Source organism: Nelumbo lutea, chromosome 3 (genome assembly GCF_056320005.1).
Source record: "Nelumbo lutea isolate HS-2025 chromosome 3, American lotus-T2T, whole genome shotgun sequence".
Classification (NCBI taxonomy): domain Eukaryota; kingdom Viridiplantae; phylum Streptophyta; class Magnoliopsida; order Proteales; family Nelumbonaceae; genus Nelumbo; species Nelumbo lutea.
Genome location: NC_142686.1, coordinates 177,079 through 196,189, shown reverse-complemented (window position 1 = coordinate 196,189; position 19,111 = coordinate 177,079). Strand labels below are relative to the sequence as shown.

The 19,111-nt window shown below is 41.7% G+C and overlaps 1 protein-coding gene across 1 annotated transcript in view; it reads right to left on the bottom strand.

Moving 5' to 3' along the window:
- LOC148862233 (ARM repeat superfamily protein) overlaps nucleotides 1–18,125 on the bottom strand; it is a 47,523-nt gene extending 29,398 nt beyond the window's left edge. The window contains exons 1-2 of the mRNA XM_088977112.1: nucleotides 15,904–18,125; nucleotides 14,322–14,413 (exon numbers count right to left, since the gene is read on the bottom strand). Coding sequence (XP_088833238.1) covers nucleotides 14,322–14,413; nucleotides 15,904–16,201 — 390 coding nt within the window. The 5' untranslated portion in view covers nucleotides 16,202–18,125. The remainder of the gene's footprint in view (nucleotides 1–14,321; nucleotides 14,414–15,903) is intronic.
- Nucleotides 18,126–19,111: the final 986 nt, after the last annotated feature.

The window sequence follows — 19,111 nt, the reverse complement described above, 5'->3', positions numbered from 1 at the left end:
AAACTCCATTTCGGTCAAGAACCAGAAGTCTCAAAATTATGGTTACTACAGTCAAAACCAGCACTAGGACTCCCAACCACAGTCACAAAATCAGTATCGAACCAATCTGTACTCACGATAGATGTGCATGAAACATGTATAAGACTGATATGAAGTCAATAACCACACACAAAAGCAACAGTCCGAACTGTTTCCACCCCTTTAGAAGTGTTCGAAACCCCAAAAGAAAATTGAAAAACAGTTTGAAAAGCAATCTGATATGTTGAAGCCAATTTGAGGTTTTAATCAGTCCTAAGAGCCGTACACTCCAGACAGTACCGTATGGATAAGGTTTGTATTAGGGTTAATATGAAACCCTAAAACTGATCAATGTTGAGGAGAACTATTAGGGTTTGCCGCAAGGATAAGATCACAAGGTTCGGCCTAATACTAGGGTTTGCCACAGGGATAAGACAAAACCCTAGAGAAAAGAGAGATAAAACCCTAGAGTGGTTCGGCCACCCTTGCTGGATAGGTCCAACCTATCTTCTCTGATGTTACTTCTCTCAGAAAATAAAAGACTTACAATAGGATGCAGTTTGCTGCCTACCAAGGTTACCCGAACCCTAGCCTTCTCTGATTCTTCCTGATCACCAACTCGCTGCAATTGTGGCACTTCTTCAAACAGTTGCTAATCCTCTAGAGATCTCCAAGAACCAGTCAACGAACTCTGCTTTCTCAGCTTCCCGCCTTAGATGGTTCTCATGTGGTCGGCTGGACTAGACTCACATGAGAAACCCTTGCTCTGATACCAAGTAGAAGTTCAGGACTGTTATCAGTCTTGAACCCTAATGGATTTCATGATCGAAGATAAGAAGAAAGGTAAGAGGAAAGAAGAGGACGAGGGAGGAGAAGCAGTAGAATACAAGGGTTGAAAGGAGGAGCAGAAGCTTAATATTCTATTGCCTCCACTTTAATTAATATTTATAGGTTATGCTCATTACATGGAAATGACAGATCTGCCCTAAGTCTTTACATAACAAATAGAGCAAAAAATCAGACTGAAATAAATAACAACTGAAACAACTAAAAGACCAATAGCTAACCCTAGGCAGACTAGAACATCTTCTACCCTACAAACACAGTGGGACCGTAGCTGTGGGCCCACATCAGTGTTCTCTACAAAACACTAAAATAAATAAATAAAGAATACGAAGGCCCATTCTCACTATACTCCACCTCAAGCTGAGCATAGATGTCAGTCATGCCCAGCTTGCTTACATAATGTTGAAGCTTTGCCTTTGGGACTCCCTTAGTTAGAAAATTTCCTGCTGCTCTTCTGATGCAATGAAAGGTAGGCACACCTCTCCTAAAGACACTCTCTCCCATATAAAGTGTCTGTTTACCTCAATGTGCTTAGTTCTATCAGGCTGAACTAGGTTGTGAGCAATGTTAATAGCAACTTGGTTATCACATTACAACACCAGTGGCTTGTCACATGAAACACCCATCTCATCAAGGAGAGATCTAAGTCATAACAACTCAAAAACCCCATGGGACATAGCTCTATACTCCACATCAGCTGAAGATCTAGCAACCACTGACTACCGCTAGGTAGGTCAAGGTCTGGAAACAAGGGTATTAGTGGAGGAGGTGATGGACATATCCTCTATTTAGTAATTGGAAGCACTTGAGACTCAACTAGAGGTGTAGGATCAACTTGTGTTTGCCTTAGCCTTTGCCGCTAGTACCACCTCTAGAGAATAGGATGAGTCGAAACAACTAGAGGACTAGCAAGAAGAGGGGGAGGAGCAGGAATGGAAAACCACAAAGCAAAGGATCCCTCCACGAGAATGGGGGTAACTGTAGAGGGCTCGACACAAGACTCAACTGGAGCTGGCAAAGGAAGGGATGAAGAAAACAACTCAAGAGATCTCTCCCCCTCAAAAGGACGACTATAAAAAGGAACCAACTCTGCAAAGGTGACATCCATAGAAACAAACTGGGTGCCACTAATGGGATCAAAACAATAGTACACTTTCTATGTCGAGGCATAACGAAGGAAGATACACTTCTAAGCCTTGGGGTCAAACTTGTGTCTTTTGGAACTGGGAATGTGGACATAACAAGTGCAACCAAAGACCTGCAAAGAAATAGAAAAAATCTCAACACCTAGAAAGAGGACTCCAAAAGGAGATTTTAACTCCACACATCAGAGTGAACAGTATAAAAAGGAATAGTTGATCTTTTATTACTTGAAGGATAAGTGTTCTTACAATGCTTTAAGAACTCACAAGACTCACAATGAAGACTCAATAGACTAACTCTTTTAAATAACTCTGGAAACAACTAACTCAATTAAGAAAAAGACAAATGGCCCAAACAACTATGACATAACATAATAAGACTGGTGGACTTTGAAACAAATGTATCTCTCTTAAGTTGTACTTGGCTCTGCTCAGGCATGTCTAATAGATAGATCCCATTTGCCTCATGGCCACACCCAATCACCTTCTGAGGTTCCATGTCCTAAAAAACACAATATGAATGAAAAAAGGTCACACGCAATTTAGAGATTTAGTCAAACTACTAACTGAAAGCAAATTGGCAAAGTTTAGGTACATGAAGAACATATGATAAGGTCAGGGCATTAAAGGTCATAATGTCTCCCTTTCTCGTGATAGGAGCAAGAGAACCATCAGCAAGTGATATCTTATCCCAGCTAGAAAGGAGTTTATAAGAGGTGAATAACTTTGGAACACTGGTCAAAAGGTCAGAAGCACCATAATCAATTACCCAAGGGGTTTTATGAATACCTGAGACAGAAGCATGATGTGCAGTGGCACAAATACTTGAGTGAGCATATGTAGAGGAAAGAACAGTCTTTGAAGGAGATGTAGCAGTGGACTCCAAATGACTAATGATTCGGCCATACTTCTCATATTCAGCCTTGGCAGTTGCAAGTTGTTCTCCCACTGACTTCTCTCCACCCTGTCCTTGTTCACCTTGTGAAGAGGTGGCTACATTTGCATTTCCACCTTTCCAGTTTCAAACCTTTTTCCACCATTTTCTTTCTTTAGTCTAGCAAGAATGAGCTCTGGATGCAGCTTCCACCATGTGTCTTTAGTGTGTTTAGACTTCTTACAGTATTCACAGATAACATTTTTCTTACCAATGTTAACCTTCAACTTCATCCCAGTATTGGCATAGTGATCAACATGCGGCTCAACAGACTGAACTTGTCTTCTACTCTCCTCACTACTCACCATAGCATACACCTGAGACAAAGTCGCCTCATCCTTTGCTAAAACATTCTACCTCACAATATCATACTCTGAGTTGAGTTGAGTCCAGTGAGGAACTCAAAGACCCGGCTTCTCTCCACCAATTTCCTATATGTTTTTGCATCCTTTTTGCAACCCCAAACAATAGTCTCCATTGGATCAATCTCTTGCCAAAGAGATTTCAGCATAGAATTGTAGACGGCTAAGGGCTTCTCCCCCTGTCTTAAACTATTCACATCATGCTTCAATTTGTAGGCCCGAGCAACATTAAGCTTTTGGGAATAGGTCTCAGTGACACTATCCCACACTTTTCTGCAGTTTCCATTCACAAGTAATGCTAACTAATGTGTGGTTGCATAGAATTCACTAACCAACCCACTACTGTATATTTGTATAGTTCTCCTGCATTCACCTTTCATAGGTAGGATTATCCTCCTTCGGTTTCTTCTTGCTCTTGGTAATGTAACCCCATTTTCCTCTACTACATGCATGTATCTTAATAGATTGAGACCAGGCTAAATAATTGGCCCCATCTAACTTCACAGTAGTCACAGCCCCAAAAAGATTCTCCACTAACCCCCATGTCCAAACTCAAAATATGTGGAATATTTGGTCTCTCCTCTAGTTTGCTCTATTGAGTAAATGGATGCAAATGAAAATCAAATTAGGATTTTACTAGGATAGATTTATTGTTCTAAGCAAAGAACAGGACTTTAACCCCCCAAAATTAGGGTTTCACAGGACCCAACAGGATGAGGAGAAAGAAAGAAACTTCAACCGCCCCTTCTAGAGGTTCCAAAACTCAATCCAACCAAAACCGCCCCCAATAGAAATCAAAAGACTTACCTCTGATCCCCAAGCGCTTGGTTCAAACTGTCTCTACAACTTGTGACAAGATTTCTCCATTTAGTTAGGGTTTTCGGGAAAAGTCTCTAAGAACCTACCTTGGGCTTCAACTAAGGATGAAAAATCCCCCAAAAAACCCTCCTAATTGAGCTGCATAAGTAGCTGATTGATCAACCGATCAATTCTCCATACACACTGTGTATGGGCAAAGAAAAGAAAAAAGTCGGAAGTGAGAGCAGTAATTCAGATAATGCAAGAAAAGAAGAGAGAAAGAGAAAGAAGAAGGAAGAAGTTCCAGCAATAAGTTGTGGAAGAAGAAAAGAAGGAAAGATAGAAAAGAAGAATTCGAACTTCTCTCTCTAGCCCCCTTTCATCACTTTTATTAACTTAATTCTAAGATTAAGTACAATTACTTGGATGCCCTTAATGGGGCGGCCAGCACTAAAGAAATAATTAAAGAAAAAAAAAGGCCCATAACCAACAAACATAACTTTAAACACTACTTGAAAGAAATAAAGAATACTAAGGCCCATTCAGCCCATTCTCACTACAGGAAGACAAACTGATTCCGTTACTCTTGTTTTCCAAAAAATTTATCCCAACTTTGATTAATTGATTAACATGGAGGGGGTAGAGAGAGAGAGAGAGGGGGAGGGAGGGGGGGGAGGGAACTTGGGAATCACATGTGCATCGGCAACCTAACCCAACCACCAGAATGGACACGATGGAAAACCCAACACATTTCTAATCTACCACGCAAAACAGGTTGTGGATGCCTCAGTGGACCAACTGCTGAATCTAAGAGCAATTCTAAAGAGCTATGAGATGTTGGCTGAGATGAGAATAAATTCAAAGAAAAGTGTATTGATAAGTGCAGGGAACCTGCCTAACTCTTTGCTAGAAGAGTGTGCAAAGGTGTTTGGTTATTTGATGGGGAAATTCCCATATAACTACTTGGGTCTCTTGATTGGCACAAAAGCTTCAGCTCCTTCAACTTGGAGGCCAGTGCTGGCTAGGATTGACCAAAAGTTGGCAGCGTGGAAGGGGAGGTACTGCTTTCCAATCTCCCTATTTACTACTTGGGTCTCTTGATTGGCACAAAAGCTTCAGCTCCTTCAACTTGGAGGCCAGTGCTGGCTAGGATTGACCAAAAGTTGGCAGCGTGGAAGGGGAGGTACTGCTTTCCAATCTCCCTATTTACTATCTGTCCCTTCTTAAGATTCCAGCATCAGTGGTGGAGGAGATAGAAAGGATTCAGAGGGATTTCAAAGTGGAAGTGAAGGGTTCACTTTTTTTTATCAATAACAAATTCATTAATTAATCATAAGAATAATTACAAAGAGGAAGACAAACTTTCTCATCTTCCAATTACAGCTTGAGCCCCCAAGAAAGGAAAAGAAGAAAGAGAAAAATTAAAATTACACCTGAGCCTAAAACATTGACTCCCTCTCCACCCCTTGTTTAGCTAACCCACCAGCAAAAGAATTAGCTGATCTTTAAACCCAGCTAATCTTAACTTCCATCTCTCAAGCCAGCGGCCTGAATTTCCTCCTCACATTGTTGTAATTCCATAAGCCATTGTTGTCTTTATTCAACCACCCAACCACCACCTCCGAGTCCCCTTCAATTATGAGTTTTCTGATATTCATCTCCCTAGCTTTCTGAACTCCTTCCATAACTGCATAGATCTCGGCTCTAAGGGAGTCGCCCACTCCAATTGGGCCTGAGAACAAGGCAGAAACAACCCCATTCTCATCCCTGAAAATACCCCCAATCCCTGAGTGTCAAGGATTCCCTCTACTACTCCCATCAAAGTTTAGTTTTAGGAATCCAGCAGGTGGGGGGTCCAAGACACACTCATTACTATTTTTCTCTGGGTACAGTTAGCAATCCCACCCCACTTCCTCAACATGTCAGCTACTATGTAGTCTATGAATAGCTCTAAGGATTTCAACCACTGTACAACCCTTATATGGATTAAAGCACTTTTCTTCAGCACCTCTCTTTACTTCAGAGAAAATACTGGAGTTTCTTTCTTCCCATAAGGACCAGCACACCACAGCCCTCAGTCCTCTCCACAGAGTCCTTCACCTTTTCATTCGCCACCCGAAAAAAGAAGGGGAAAAGAGACTTTGCAAGTCTGATGGAGGGTTCCAACTACACCCAAAGAGGGAGAAAGCCCACTCCCAAATGGACTTTGCAAATTGGCAAGACACCAATAGATGAAAACCAGTCTCCCCATCAGCTTTGAAGAGAACACACCAGTGAAGTGACAAACAAGTATTGGATCTCTTTTGTTGGAGCAGATCACCAGTGTTGAATCTTTCCAGATAGGTTTCCCAGCAAAAACTACCAACCCTAGGAGGAATTGGCCTGCACCAAACCTCATTAACAGGGAAAGGAAGGACTACAGGACTGGTGGACTGGCTTAAAACTTTGAAGAAAGAGGCACAGGAGAATGAGCCAATGGGGGTGGGGGTCCAGATTCTAGAGTCCACCTTAGTAGGGTCTAAGAAAATATTATCAAGAAGGCTTCACTTGGTCAAATGGGATTGGCTATGCAGGGATAAGAAGGACAGGGATTTAGGTATGGGGGTTGGAGATAAGGGATAGAGAGAGAAGCTCTTTTGAGCAGGGTCGTGGAGTGCAAGTTTAGGTTTTTTAATTCTGGTGGGACTCTAGGTAGGTATCTACTTCTTATGGAGTGGGTGTTTGGAAGGGCATTATGAATTTTCACTCTTTAATGGTTAACCTTACAACAGGGAAGGTGAGGGCAGGCACTATTCGCTTTTGGGAGGATGAGTGGTTGGGGGTGGGAAAACTTTGAGAAGTCTGCCCTGGACTTTAAGTTGAATGGAAAAAAAAAAGATGGATTTTTAAAGACAAAGCTTGTAAGCTGGAAAGGATGGTGACAGCTGTTAGCAAACCTGTTGCAGTTTGGGTCCTTGTATTACCAGAGTTTAGATAAGTTACTAGTGGGGACCTTGGGGAAAAAACTAAGGGAAGTTTTTTAATTTTTAAATGAAAATTTGGACAGCTTGTCATGATGTGTAGTTAAAAGGTTCTATTGTATTTCTCACTAAAGTCAGGTGTTGCCTTAACACCTGGATATGATGTAGCTATTTTTTCTTTTAACAAAATTTTATTTTATTTTATTATCAAAAAAAATTATCACACAGTGTTATGAAACAAGACAAGGTTGGTGTGGACAAAATTTAGAAAAACATTGCTGGATAGAGAGGGTGGAGAAATGCATTCAACTGTTGTCCAAGCTATAAAAAGCAAATATTAATGCAGACAAATCTGATGAGAGATTGTGAAAGGAGGGAATGTGATGAGAACCGCTCACCATGGAAGCCCCTTCAACGGTGGCTTAACCTCCTGAAATGATTAGATGATGAAAGAACAGGGGTGAGGAATAAGGAAAGAGCAGAGATCTATCAAAAAAAAGGAGAGAACAGAGAGAGGGAGAGAAAATAGGCATTCATTCACTGACTCCACTGAGCTCGAAATAACCTCTCCTTGGGCTGTTTGGGTTTCAACAATTCCTCCCCCTTAACATTGACCTTCCCCTCAAGGTCCAGGTTGGGAAACCGCTCATGTAATCAAAGGTAGGGCTCCGAGGTGGCATCCTTTGGTGGAAGCCCAGCCCACTATAACTTGGCTTCAAGTATGACTTGACTTCCTCCGCAGATCCAACGGAAGTCCACAATTCTAATCAGGCTTGGTGTCAAGGTCCCCTTCTTCAATGAACTGAGGCAAGGTGGGAGAGACTGTAGTCTGGGTTCCCACTGCCTCCTTAAGGAGTGAAATATGAAACACTGGGTGCAGCTTCAACATGGCTGGGAGTTCCAGACAATAAGCAATAGGGCCCACTCTTTCCAGGACCTTAAAGGGCTCTAAGTACCTTGGCGCAAGCTTGTGTCAAGCCCTCCTTACCACTGAGACCTGATGATAAGGTTGGAGCTTGAGGTAAACAAAATCGCCAACCTGGAATTCCAGTTGGCAGTGATAGTTTCATCCCTTGCAATCAACTGAATTTCCACCTCTACAACTTTGGAAGACCCATATCTGTGGGGCAGTATGGAAGAGGGGTCTCTTCCATAAAGAGACTTAAAAGGTGTCATACCTACGGCTAATTGATGGGTTGAGTTATACCAATACTCCACCCATGGTAGCCAGTGGGCCCACTACCTGGGCTTATGTCTTGCAAAACACTGAAGATAGACCTCCAAACAACGGTTGAGATCTTTAGTCTACCCATCGGTCTGTGGGTGATACCTAGTGGAGGGGTGAAGTTGGGTTCCTTGCAAGCGGAAGTATTCCTTCCAAAATGAGCTCAAGAAAGTAGGGTCCTGGTCCAAGACGATAGACCTAGGAGTCCCATGCAATTTGGCCACATCCCTGATGAAGGTTTCAGTCACCATAGCTGCTGTATAAGGGTGGGGTAACGCTGAAAAATGGCTGTACTTGGTGAGATGATCTACCACTACCATGATAGCAGTCTTTCCTGCAGAATGGGGAATGCCCATGATGAAATCCATGGAAAGATCTTCCCACACCTGTTCGGGAATCCTGAGAGGTTGCAGTAGGCCCACTGGAGATTATGATGAATACTTCTGCTGTTGGCAAATTTGGCACTCTAACACATGTAACAGAACATCCTCACACATTCACACCCAATAATAATGGCTGCCAAGCTGTTTTAAGGTTTGTAGCACCCCTGAGTGTCCTCCCAGGACTGAATCATGAAAGTCTCAAGAGTTCAGTTTTGTGGGCCGAGTTTTGGGCTACCACAAACTGACCATTGAAGAAAAGATCCGGCCCCACCACCTGGTAACCAGCAACTTGTGAAGGGTCAAGGTTCTTGAAGCCATCTCTCTCTAATGATTTGCAATTGTGGGTCAGACCTGCTTCTTGGCAGATAGCTTCAAATGAAGGAAAACTGGGCTGTGAATAGGTCAGCTGGGCTAACCCTTCCACTCTCGATAGAGCGTCATCCACCTTGTTAGCAGGCCCAGGTTTATACCCTATGAGATAGTCAAAGGCCATTAGTTTACTAAGCCACTTGTGCTGCTCCGGAGTGTGTACTCGCTGTTCTGCTATATATTTCAAGCTTTGCTGGTCAGATCTAATAATGAACCGACATCCCAAGAGATAGGCTTGCCGCTTTTTGCACTGCCATCACTACCGCCATCATTTCTTTGACATATGTGGACTGATTTCAGTGAGTAGGTGAGAGAGCCTTGCTGAAATAGACAATAGACAGCCCCCTTTGCATCAGGATGTCCCTACGCCAAGTCCCCAACACCTGAAGCATCACATTCTGATTCAAAGGGCTGAGAAAAAACCAGAAGAGTGAGAACTGGTGGGTTAGAAACCGCTGTCTACAATCCCTCAAAAGCCCGTTGGGCTTCATCATTCCAGATAAATGAATCTTTCTTCAATAGATGTGTTAATGGAGCAGCCATTAGCCCATACTCTTGATGAACCGCCGGTAATACCCTGTAAGCCCAAGAAATCCCCGTAGTGACTTCACAAAAAGAGGATTTGGCCAATTTTGAATGGCCGTCACCTTCTCTGGGTCTGCCATGACCTTACCCACTGAAACTACGTGCCCAAGGTATTGAAATTGACCTTGCCTGAAAGAGCATTTTGATAGCTTGGCATGCAGCTAATACCTTCTCAAAGTGGCGAGTGCGAGTTTCAGATGTTCCAGATGGGTGTCCCAATCCCTGCTATACACAAGAATGTTGTCAAAAAATACCAAAATAAATCGCCTTAAGAATGGTCTGAAAATGTCATTCATGATTGCCTGGGAGGTAGAGGGGGTGTTTGTGAGCCCAAAAGGCATAACCAAGAATTCATAATGGCCATCATGGATCCCAAAGGCCGTTTTGTGTATATCAGCCTCGTGGACCCAGATTTGATGGTACCTGGAGCACAAGTCTAACTTGGAGAACACCCATGCCACACCTAACTCGTCAAGCAATTCATCAATGAGAGGTATAGGAAACATGTCCTTCACGGTAATTTGCTTTAAGGCATGGTAGTCTACACAAAATCACCAACTACCATCCTTCTTCTTAACCAAGAGCACTGGAGATTAAAAAAAAAAAAGAAGGGTCGGTATTGGGTTGAATATGTCCCTTTTTTATAATTCCTTCATTGCCTTCTCATTTCCAACTTTTGAAAGTAAGGATATCTATATGGTCTTACATTTGTGGGATTAGAGCCTGGTTAGAGGGGTATTTGGTGATCACGGGCTCAGGAAGGGGGTAACTGGAGTCGGCTCCTTAAATACATCAGTAAGCTGACCAAGCAACGACTGTAAGGCTTCTTGTTGGGCTGTGGTGGGTGTGAACAGTCCTTGCTGTCCAAACCAGTGTAACACAGTCCTTGCAAATGACAAGATCAACCATCTAAATAGAAATCCATTGTCATTTGGGCCTAATCACCGAGTGCAGTGCCCAAACTACGTAATCAATGAACCCCAAGATAACATCGTCTCTAGAAAAGTCCAATGGGTGGAGATCCACCCAGAAATTATGGCCTTATATGAGAAGCTTCTCCTTCTTACATACACTATTACATGATAGATGACTTCCATTTGCCACATGAATAGAAAAAGGAGTAATATGTTGAGCAGGCATACCTAGCTAATTAGCCAGAAGACAGGTGATAAAATTTAGAGTAGAGCCACCATTGATTAAGATCAGCACAATCCAACCCAAAAATTTTCCTTCTACATGCATGGATTGAAGAAAATTGAGGCCCATTAGGGCATGTAAAGAAATCCCAGCTTTCTCAGGTTCTGACCCATCTGGTGTTAATTCACATTCAGCTGAGTTATTTGGGCCTGAGTCATCCACCTCCTCCTCTAGTTGTAAAAGAAATACTCGTTGGGCCTTGCATTCATGGCCCGACCCAAATTTGCCATTGCAATTATAACACAAGCCTTTATCGCGTTGGGCTTGCATTTCAACCCATGACAAGTGCTTGAAGGGCATTGTGGGCCATGGCATTATGGGCTTTAATGGGTCTACTGTAGGCTTCGATGATTGTTGGTCAAACCGAGGTGAAATCTTTAGAATTGGTCTGAGCTACTTATTGGTCCGATGGAGGCTATCTATCCTCTCCTCCTGCAAATGAGCCATTCCCACCGCAGCCATGGCCATCGCCAGTTGGAGTGCCTTCACTTCCAAGTGAATATTGTCTCGAAGGCCTCCTACAAAACACCCCACCAAGGCCTACTCTGGCCAAGTGTGCATCCCTGTCACCAACCGCTCAAACTCTAGCTAGTATTCCTTAACAATTCCTATCTACTTTAGTCCGGCGAGGAGTTCATCATAGCCTTTGAACATCGTCGGCCCAAAATGTATGCACAATGCTTCAGTAAACTCCGACCAAGTGACTTGTAGGTGATTTTGGCGAAACCACTGGAACCAAAGAATTGTGTCCCCCTCTAGATGGATCAAGACAATGGAGACACATGGTGGCCTAGAGCTTCATGGTACTCCTAGTATATTTCTGCTCTAAAAATCCAGGGAATGGGATCCCCACCGGAATAGTTGGGAAAACCAATCTTAGTAACCTTCCTGGTGGGATGTCCTCCCATCCTTGGGCCATTGTAAGCGGATACTTTCGCCTCTCCTACCTTGCGACCAAATTCTTTGGTTTGTTGTTGCAAGGTGATGTCAGAAACCAATGCCCTGAATTCCTTTAGCTCAGAGACCACCTAATGAAGTCCAACCTCAATTTGGTCGACCCTGTCATCGACTATTGCAGAATGGGCCTGTGAAATCTTGCACTCTGGAGCTTTAATACCAAAATGATGAGAACCTCTCACAACGGAAGCCCCTTCGAGGGTGGCTTAACCTCCTAAAATGGATAGATGATGAAAGAACAAGGGTGGGAATGAGAGAACAAAGAAAGGGAGGGAAAATAGGTATTCATTCACCGACTCCACTTATTACACGATTAGGGCCTTCCAATGCAATCATGGGGAAAATGTCTTCATGTGGCAATGTAACTACTCTGATAGAGGATCTATAGATGTGGCAAGCTAGCCTTTTTGTCTTCTAGTGAAGTGATGAGCGATGGGAGCGTGCTTTGCACCTGCTACTGGGCTCAAAATAACTTCTCCTTGGGCTGTTTGGGCTTCAATAGAATGCCAGATTCATAATAAAATCACTTTAACAAGACTTGGTCAAAAAAATCAGGTTGAAAGGTGGTATTTGGGGCAATCATGTCCCTCCAAGAGTGGAGGATTTTGCATGGCCAATGCCTTTGGATAGCATTCTCACGCAGAATCACGTTAAGAGAAAAGGATTGCAACCTGCTATCAGGTGTGCACTTTGCGAATTTAAGGAAGAGAACGTGCTTCACCTATGTTACAAGTGCAAATTCCCACATTTTGTTTGGGACAATTTTTTAGGATATGAAACAGTAACTTTCATTAGATAAAACCAGAACAATCGTCACCTTCTAAAGTGAAAGGTGGCCCCTAAACAAAAAAAAACAACTTACAACACTTCCCAAAACAAGACCTCCAGATTCACCCCTTGCTTTGCTAGGTTGTCAGCTAAAGCATTTGCTAACCTCCTAGACCAATAAACTTGTGCACCCAATTGCTTGGCCAATCTGAGCCCCTGGAGGAGAGCCTACTGCCTTGATGGTGATCCCTTGCTAAAATACTCCAGCCTCTAGTCAAATCATCTATGGAGACATCCTTGAACAAGTCAAGAGTTTTCAACCAATGTACTGCCTTAATGGTGATTCCTTCAATAACTACAGAAACTGATTTTTCTTTCCCTTGGAAAATCCTATTATTTCTCTCTTCCCACACTGCCCAAAGTTAGTTGCCATTGTTGTTCTCCACATCACCCTTCCTTTCTTCTTTGGTTGTTGGAAAAAAATAGGGTCAAATAATTCTGCTATGCTTGTGGGGGGGAGTCCACCTACAATCAAAGAGAGAGGAGAACTAATCCCAAATTAGAGCACTAAAAGGAAAAGAAATTAATATGTGATTCACTGTCTCACCATTCCTCAAGCAAAGGCTACAGACATGAGGGGACAATAACCAATTTGGTCTCTTTCTTTGAAGCACTTCGAAGGTATTTATTTTTTGGAGAACCACTTCCCAACAAAAAGCCCTTACTTTTGGGGGGTACTGGAGCGCTCCATACTTCTTTAATAGGAAAGGAGGTAACCGGGTTAAAAGGAGGGACCATAGCATTGAAAAATGAAAAACAAGAAAAACTACCTATAGAAGTTTCAGTCCAAATTCTACTATCAGGAGAAGAGTGGTCTAGAAAAACTGAGCTTAGAAGAGAAAAAAGAGCATCTTCCAAACCCACTTCTGAGTCCCTCATACCTCTCCTTAGTCCTAGATCCCAAGAATCCCTAGAAACACGAAAAGAATAGATAAATTGAAACATTTTCGAAGAAAGAGAATATAGGTTCGGGAATCTATCCTTAAGAAGAGATAAATTGAAACTATTTCCTTCATCTCTTTAATTTGGCTATGTTGGTCCCAAGTTCGCCTAGAGAAACTTTCACATACTAGCCAACTTTACAAGGAAGTAAAAAAGCTAAAATTTTCTGGAGTCGTGCTCCTTTTGTTGTTTGCTGGGAAAGCTCTGTTAAAAAAAATAAATAGGACCTTTGGAGGAAAAGAAAATAACAGGATGAAGATTTGCTCAACGATTGGGTGTTAATTCTTCCAGAATTCAGAGATGTCTCGAGAGAACTGTTTGGAGTAAACTTTTGGGATTTACTTCAATTGGTTCAAAGCTGACAGATTGGGAGTTAATTCTTCCAGAATCCAGAGATGTCTCAAGAGAACCATTTGGAGTAAACTTTTGGGATTTACTTGAATTGGGTGGGAGTTATGGATAGTTTTAATATCTGTAATGATAAGGTTGAGTTTGGTTTGTGTTAATAAATTTTCTTTTTTATTTACTACCAAAAAAAAACTGGTGTGTTAGGGTGGCCTGTAAGACGATGGGTTGCATAGGTTGGATGATAAATTGCCACCCCTGTCTATGTTACCCAATTATAATTGGTTTGCAGTAACTCGACTACTAAATTATCAAGCAGAATTGAAGAAACAAGTTGTTTAACCTTGAAACATAAACAGTTATTGTTTTAATAAAATTGCACTACTACTCATCAAAGAACCTTGAAACATAAACACCACAAAACTCTAACCTTTATTTCCAATTGGCGCTTCTTTAGCTCATTGGGAGATAGACGTTGAACATCCTGTGCTGTTTCTTTCATCTTCATTGGATCAGAATGACCTACATTCACGTGCCAAATTATACTAAGAAAATCTCAGCTACAGTTCACTAGCAACTAACTACTAAAGTAGTGTCGAATACAAGCAAGCCTTTGTGGAACCTATTTATGTGAAACACTATTTTTATATTTATAGCAAGAAATTTGCAAATCTATCTGAGATTGATGACCAGGACCATTGCAATAGGACCCTTTTTTTATAATGCAACATGACCAAGATGTATGGGAAAATACTAATTCTAGTGACCATAAAAACTATCATACACCTAATCTAACATCTGCCTAAATCCTCTCAGGCTGAACTCCCTCAAAATCCAGAGAGTACATGAATGCAAGGCCCTGAAGAAGGATGCAACAACTCCGCTCTAAAAAAATGATTCTCACCTACCAAGACCAGAGTAAATGCTGATTTTTTTCTTTTTCTCCTTTGAGGAACAAGTAGCAGAAGCACAAAATGTGTTTTCTGAGAAAACGGTAAGATGAAGCAAGAGACAGGATTGGTTAATTGTAGGGTATGCAGGAGTCATAGTTTTTGCTGCTTGGTATTTGAGATTTTGAATTTAAGCTGCCATTATTTTGTTACTGTAATCAAAGCATTGCTAAATATTTCTTATCCTCTGACCTTGAACAACTTTTATTTTGTTATAATGTCTAGCATAATTTACTCCAAATATGGTCACTTAACCCCCCACCCACCCAATTTTTTTCCTTCACTTATTAAAAGTGGATTCAGAAATGATTGACCAACTTTCATGTCAAGTTGAAGCACCTGAAACCTTACTGTCCATCCGTAACAGATACTACCTGCATTTATAAACAAAACATAACTGAACACTTTGCAATAGACGATATCACGATAATCATTTTATTGGACTGATTCAGGCATGATCCTCCAAAAGGTTGATGCCAGCATGTATGGATATGTCACATCAGGAAAAAAAAACGTACTCACATGCACACATATTGTCGAACACCCGTTTTTTCTCCCTGTATTGTGCTTCTATTCTTGGTATTATTGGATATAGCATTGCAGCATGGGAAATACTTGATAATGCTAATATTCCTTGCGAGTGGCTAGAAGTAATTCTTCGTTATCTATCATCTTAATTAAGACAATGTGAGGGGCACGATAACTAGATCCGTTAGTTAGCCTTGTAGACTGTCCAAATAATACAAGGCAATGTCTGATGTAAAGTCGTACCCAACAATATGGCTTATGTGCAAAGTGAAACCCAAGTAAATTGTGTTTCCACTCAAGAAAAAAAAAAGATTAATAAAAAAAAGGAAATAGTATTTGCTTGCCGTAAAGCACGAAATGTCCATATTCTCCTCTTACTAAAATCATTCAATTCTCGGTGTACTCCACAATAACAAACATGTAGACATTTGTCCTTTTTTTCAAGTAAACATAAACGTTTAAGTTTCCAAAAGGCAATCCAAATGCAACCAGCATGAACGAAGTATTAAAGGGGACTGGATGGGTAAACATTACCTATGGCCCACTGCAACATGCTATCCAGAGAAGAGAAACCACCATCGAATTCGAGGTCATGATCGCCATCATTATTGTCATTTTTTTTGCCCTCGTCGTTCCCCGCAATCGCCGATTCGTCAGCTGCCGCCTTTCTCCACAAATCATCCTCCTCTTTTGCCGTTGCCCAAAATAGTTCTCCTACTGCTGACTTATTTATACCATCTGCCCTAGCAGTGGCGGTGAAGGTCGCAGCCAGTGCAGCTGCAGACGCTAATAACAAGAACCAGAGAGCAAGGCGTTTTGGCTTTGGCCACATGAAGAGGTTACAAGAAAGCAATGCTAATTTTTGGATAGGCTGTGATTCAAGCCGACGTCTATGGGCACCTTTCGGTGATCGGAGTCGGAGGCAGAAATCACAAATGAGCAAGTTTCTAGGTGGGCCTGACTAGAAGGATGTTAGATGCTTGCAGGCAGAATGGCGGTGAAAGGAAAGATCAAGGAGAAAGAAAAAAGTATATCGTGTTTGAGCGAGAAAGCTTCTGTTTACCAAAATATTTTTAACTTGAAAGCGAGAACTACCCTGGAAGGCTATTAGCCCCTGTTTCCCGGGTCTGAGGGTTGAATTATTGTAGACTTATCATTAGCCGGCAGGAATTGGGATTTTGGGATTTGATCTTCACACCGACCTCACAGCATATCTCACCGTGTATTTGAAACATCTACCATCAATAATAAAGTACGGTAGGAGGAGCGCTTTGTGATAAAAAAAATGATATATTTCTTAAACTATCCTTTAATGAACTAACTATACCCTTGCTGTTTGACTATCGTCTAACTCTATCCCTTATCATTTCGGACAATTAACTAGTTTTACCTTTGCCATTAGCTAGTTTTACCCTTGCCATTAGCATCATCAATATTTCCTCAAAACCGTATACAGGTGATCATGTGGTGTTTGAAAAACCCAATGTTGCCTTCGCCCCCTTCGTCTTGACAGGCATCCCTTCTTCCTTTGACTTCTCTCTCTTCCATCTATCTTCCTTTGACTGCCTCTGTCACCAGATAAGCGGAATTCTCCAGCAACCAAATCAATGGCTCTTCAGCAATATAGTTACTTCTTTCAAGGGGTGTTGGTGTTGGCGCTAGAATGCTGAGATTGCCGACGGAGTTGCCTTTCTCAGTGCCAAGTCGAGGCTTCTACAACTTCCATTAAGCTTAGCAGTGCTGATTCCTCGATTCCCGACTCCTTGTCGACCGATCCCGCGGTAATGTTGCCGATGCTTCTTTAAATCTCCAAACCCCGTAAGCCCCTCAAAAACCCTACTCGAACGAATCTTCCCAACTTTCATCAAGCATCAACAACCCGGTTCCTCTCAACGATTCTCCGGTCACATCAGAAGCCTCTCAACGATTCCACCTCCGCTGCCAACCACCTCGAATTTTTTTCATTCACTCATTACCTATTTCGGACTTGGAGCACAAAACAGCCAAAGATTTCTTGAGGTTCACTACCGGCTTCGATTTGACGACCTCCATTAAGGCTCACCGCCGGCTCTGCTTGGTGTCACAAGCTTGAAGAAGATGAACAGGACCGACACTCTGTAATTCTCTCTTTTGTTTGAAGAACACAAAATGGCAAAAATAAAAAATGTGAATATGGATTTGGCAGGTATAGAAAGAAATTGATTTTTGTAGAAAGGTACGCTCCATATTTTGAAATGCATTTCAACGTCTAACGATGCTATGTGGAGCGTGTTTCCTAACCCAGTGCAACATTTTGATTGCATCCTCATAAGTCGTTGGGAGGGGGCTTTTCGGGAGCGAGATGGTGCTCGATGGAAGCGATCAAGGTAGGAAATTGAATGGAAGTAAACCATGGTGATAAATTGTGGAAGTTGTGTTGCGGAGGATGAAGCCACCAATCACCATGGAAGTAAACCATGAGAGGGAGCTTGATGGAGGAGGTGTGAGGAGGGGGTCAAAATATTCTGATCCAAGTTTTGTTGGCGGTGCTATTTTTCTTCTTTGAATTTCAAAATATTCTGCCTCGAGCTAGTTTGACACCAAACCAGCAGCATTTCCACCATCATCTGGTCTGCAACACTCATTCACTCTTTTGGTTCATGTAGATCGGGTTGACGTCAACAAAATTTCGATGCACCGGTAGCTCGAGTGGTATCGGTTGGTTTCCATTGGTGATGACCACTTCTTTCAAAGGTTGCAGCGGCGACAAATATGGCTTCGTTGACATTACACTATGTGCGGAAAAGGTGAAGAGAGAGAATAGATAATTGCTTTTAAATGATTTAACGTAAGGGTAGAACTGTCATTTTATTCATTTCATTAATATTTAACGCCGATGGTAATTTTTTGAAATTAGACAATAGTCAAACAATAAGTATACTTAGTCAATTAGGTAAACAGTAATAGTATTTAAGAAATTTGCCCTAAAGAAAATCCGAACTCATCTATAATTAGTTGGACAATGCAGGCTTTGCCAAATATATTTAAGGTAGGAGTCTTTGATATTTTTAAAGTTAAATCAAATCCATCCCCAATTTTTTTGATAAATAGGGAAACGCTTTAACATAATGTTGTGTTTGGTTTGAAGGGAAAGGTTCCCCTATCTTTCCCTTCTTTTCGTTATCTTTTTTTTCAAACCAAACATAGTCTAAAGATAAAGCAACCCCAATGATAGGGGTGGCAACGAGCCGAGCTCGAGCCCAATTCATTGGCTCGACTATAAAACAAGCCAAGCTCAAGCCTACTAGAGCTCAGCTCATGAGACTCGCGAACCGGCTCGAATATTATAAATTTTAATTTTTTAAATATCAAATAAAAATACTTTTTATTTATAAATATTTATTTTTATAAAACATTTTTTCTCAAAATTTATATCGAGCTTATGAATTTTTACTCAATCCAAGGTCGAGCTCAAGGTTTTGGCTCAAACCGAGCTCAAGCATAAGCTCAAACCTTGTAGAACAATCTCGAATTAAACTCGAACCTCGTACTATTTGGCTCAATTCAGCTCAAGCCCACCCCTACCAATGATCAAGGGTGGATACAATACGACTAGGGGAACCTTAATCCCCTCTTATAATATTTCTCTCCATGTAAATTTTCCCTCTCCCCTCTCCCCTCTCCCTTCTCCCTAATCCAATGATTAGCCTCCCAAATCCCAATCCATGTTTATTCTTCTATCTCCATTCATTTAATCAGGTCT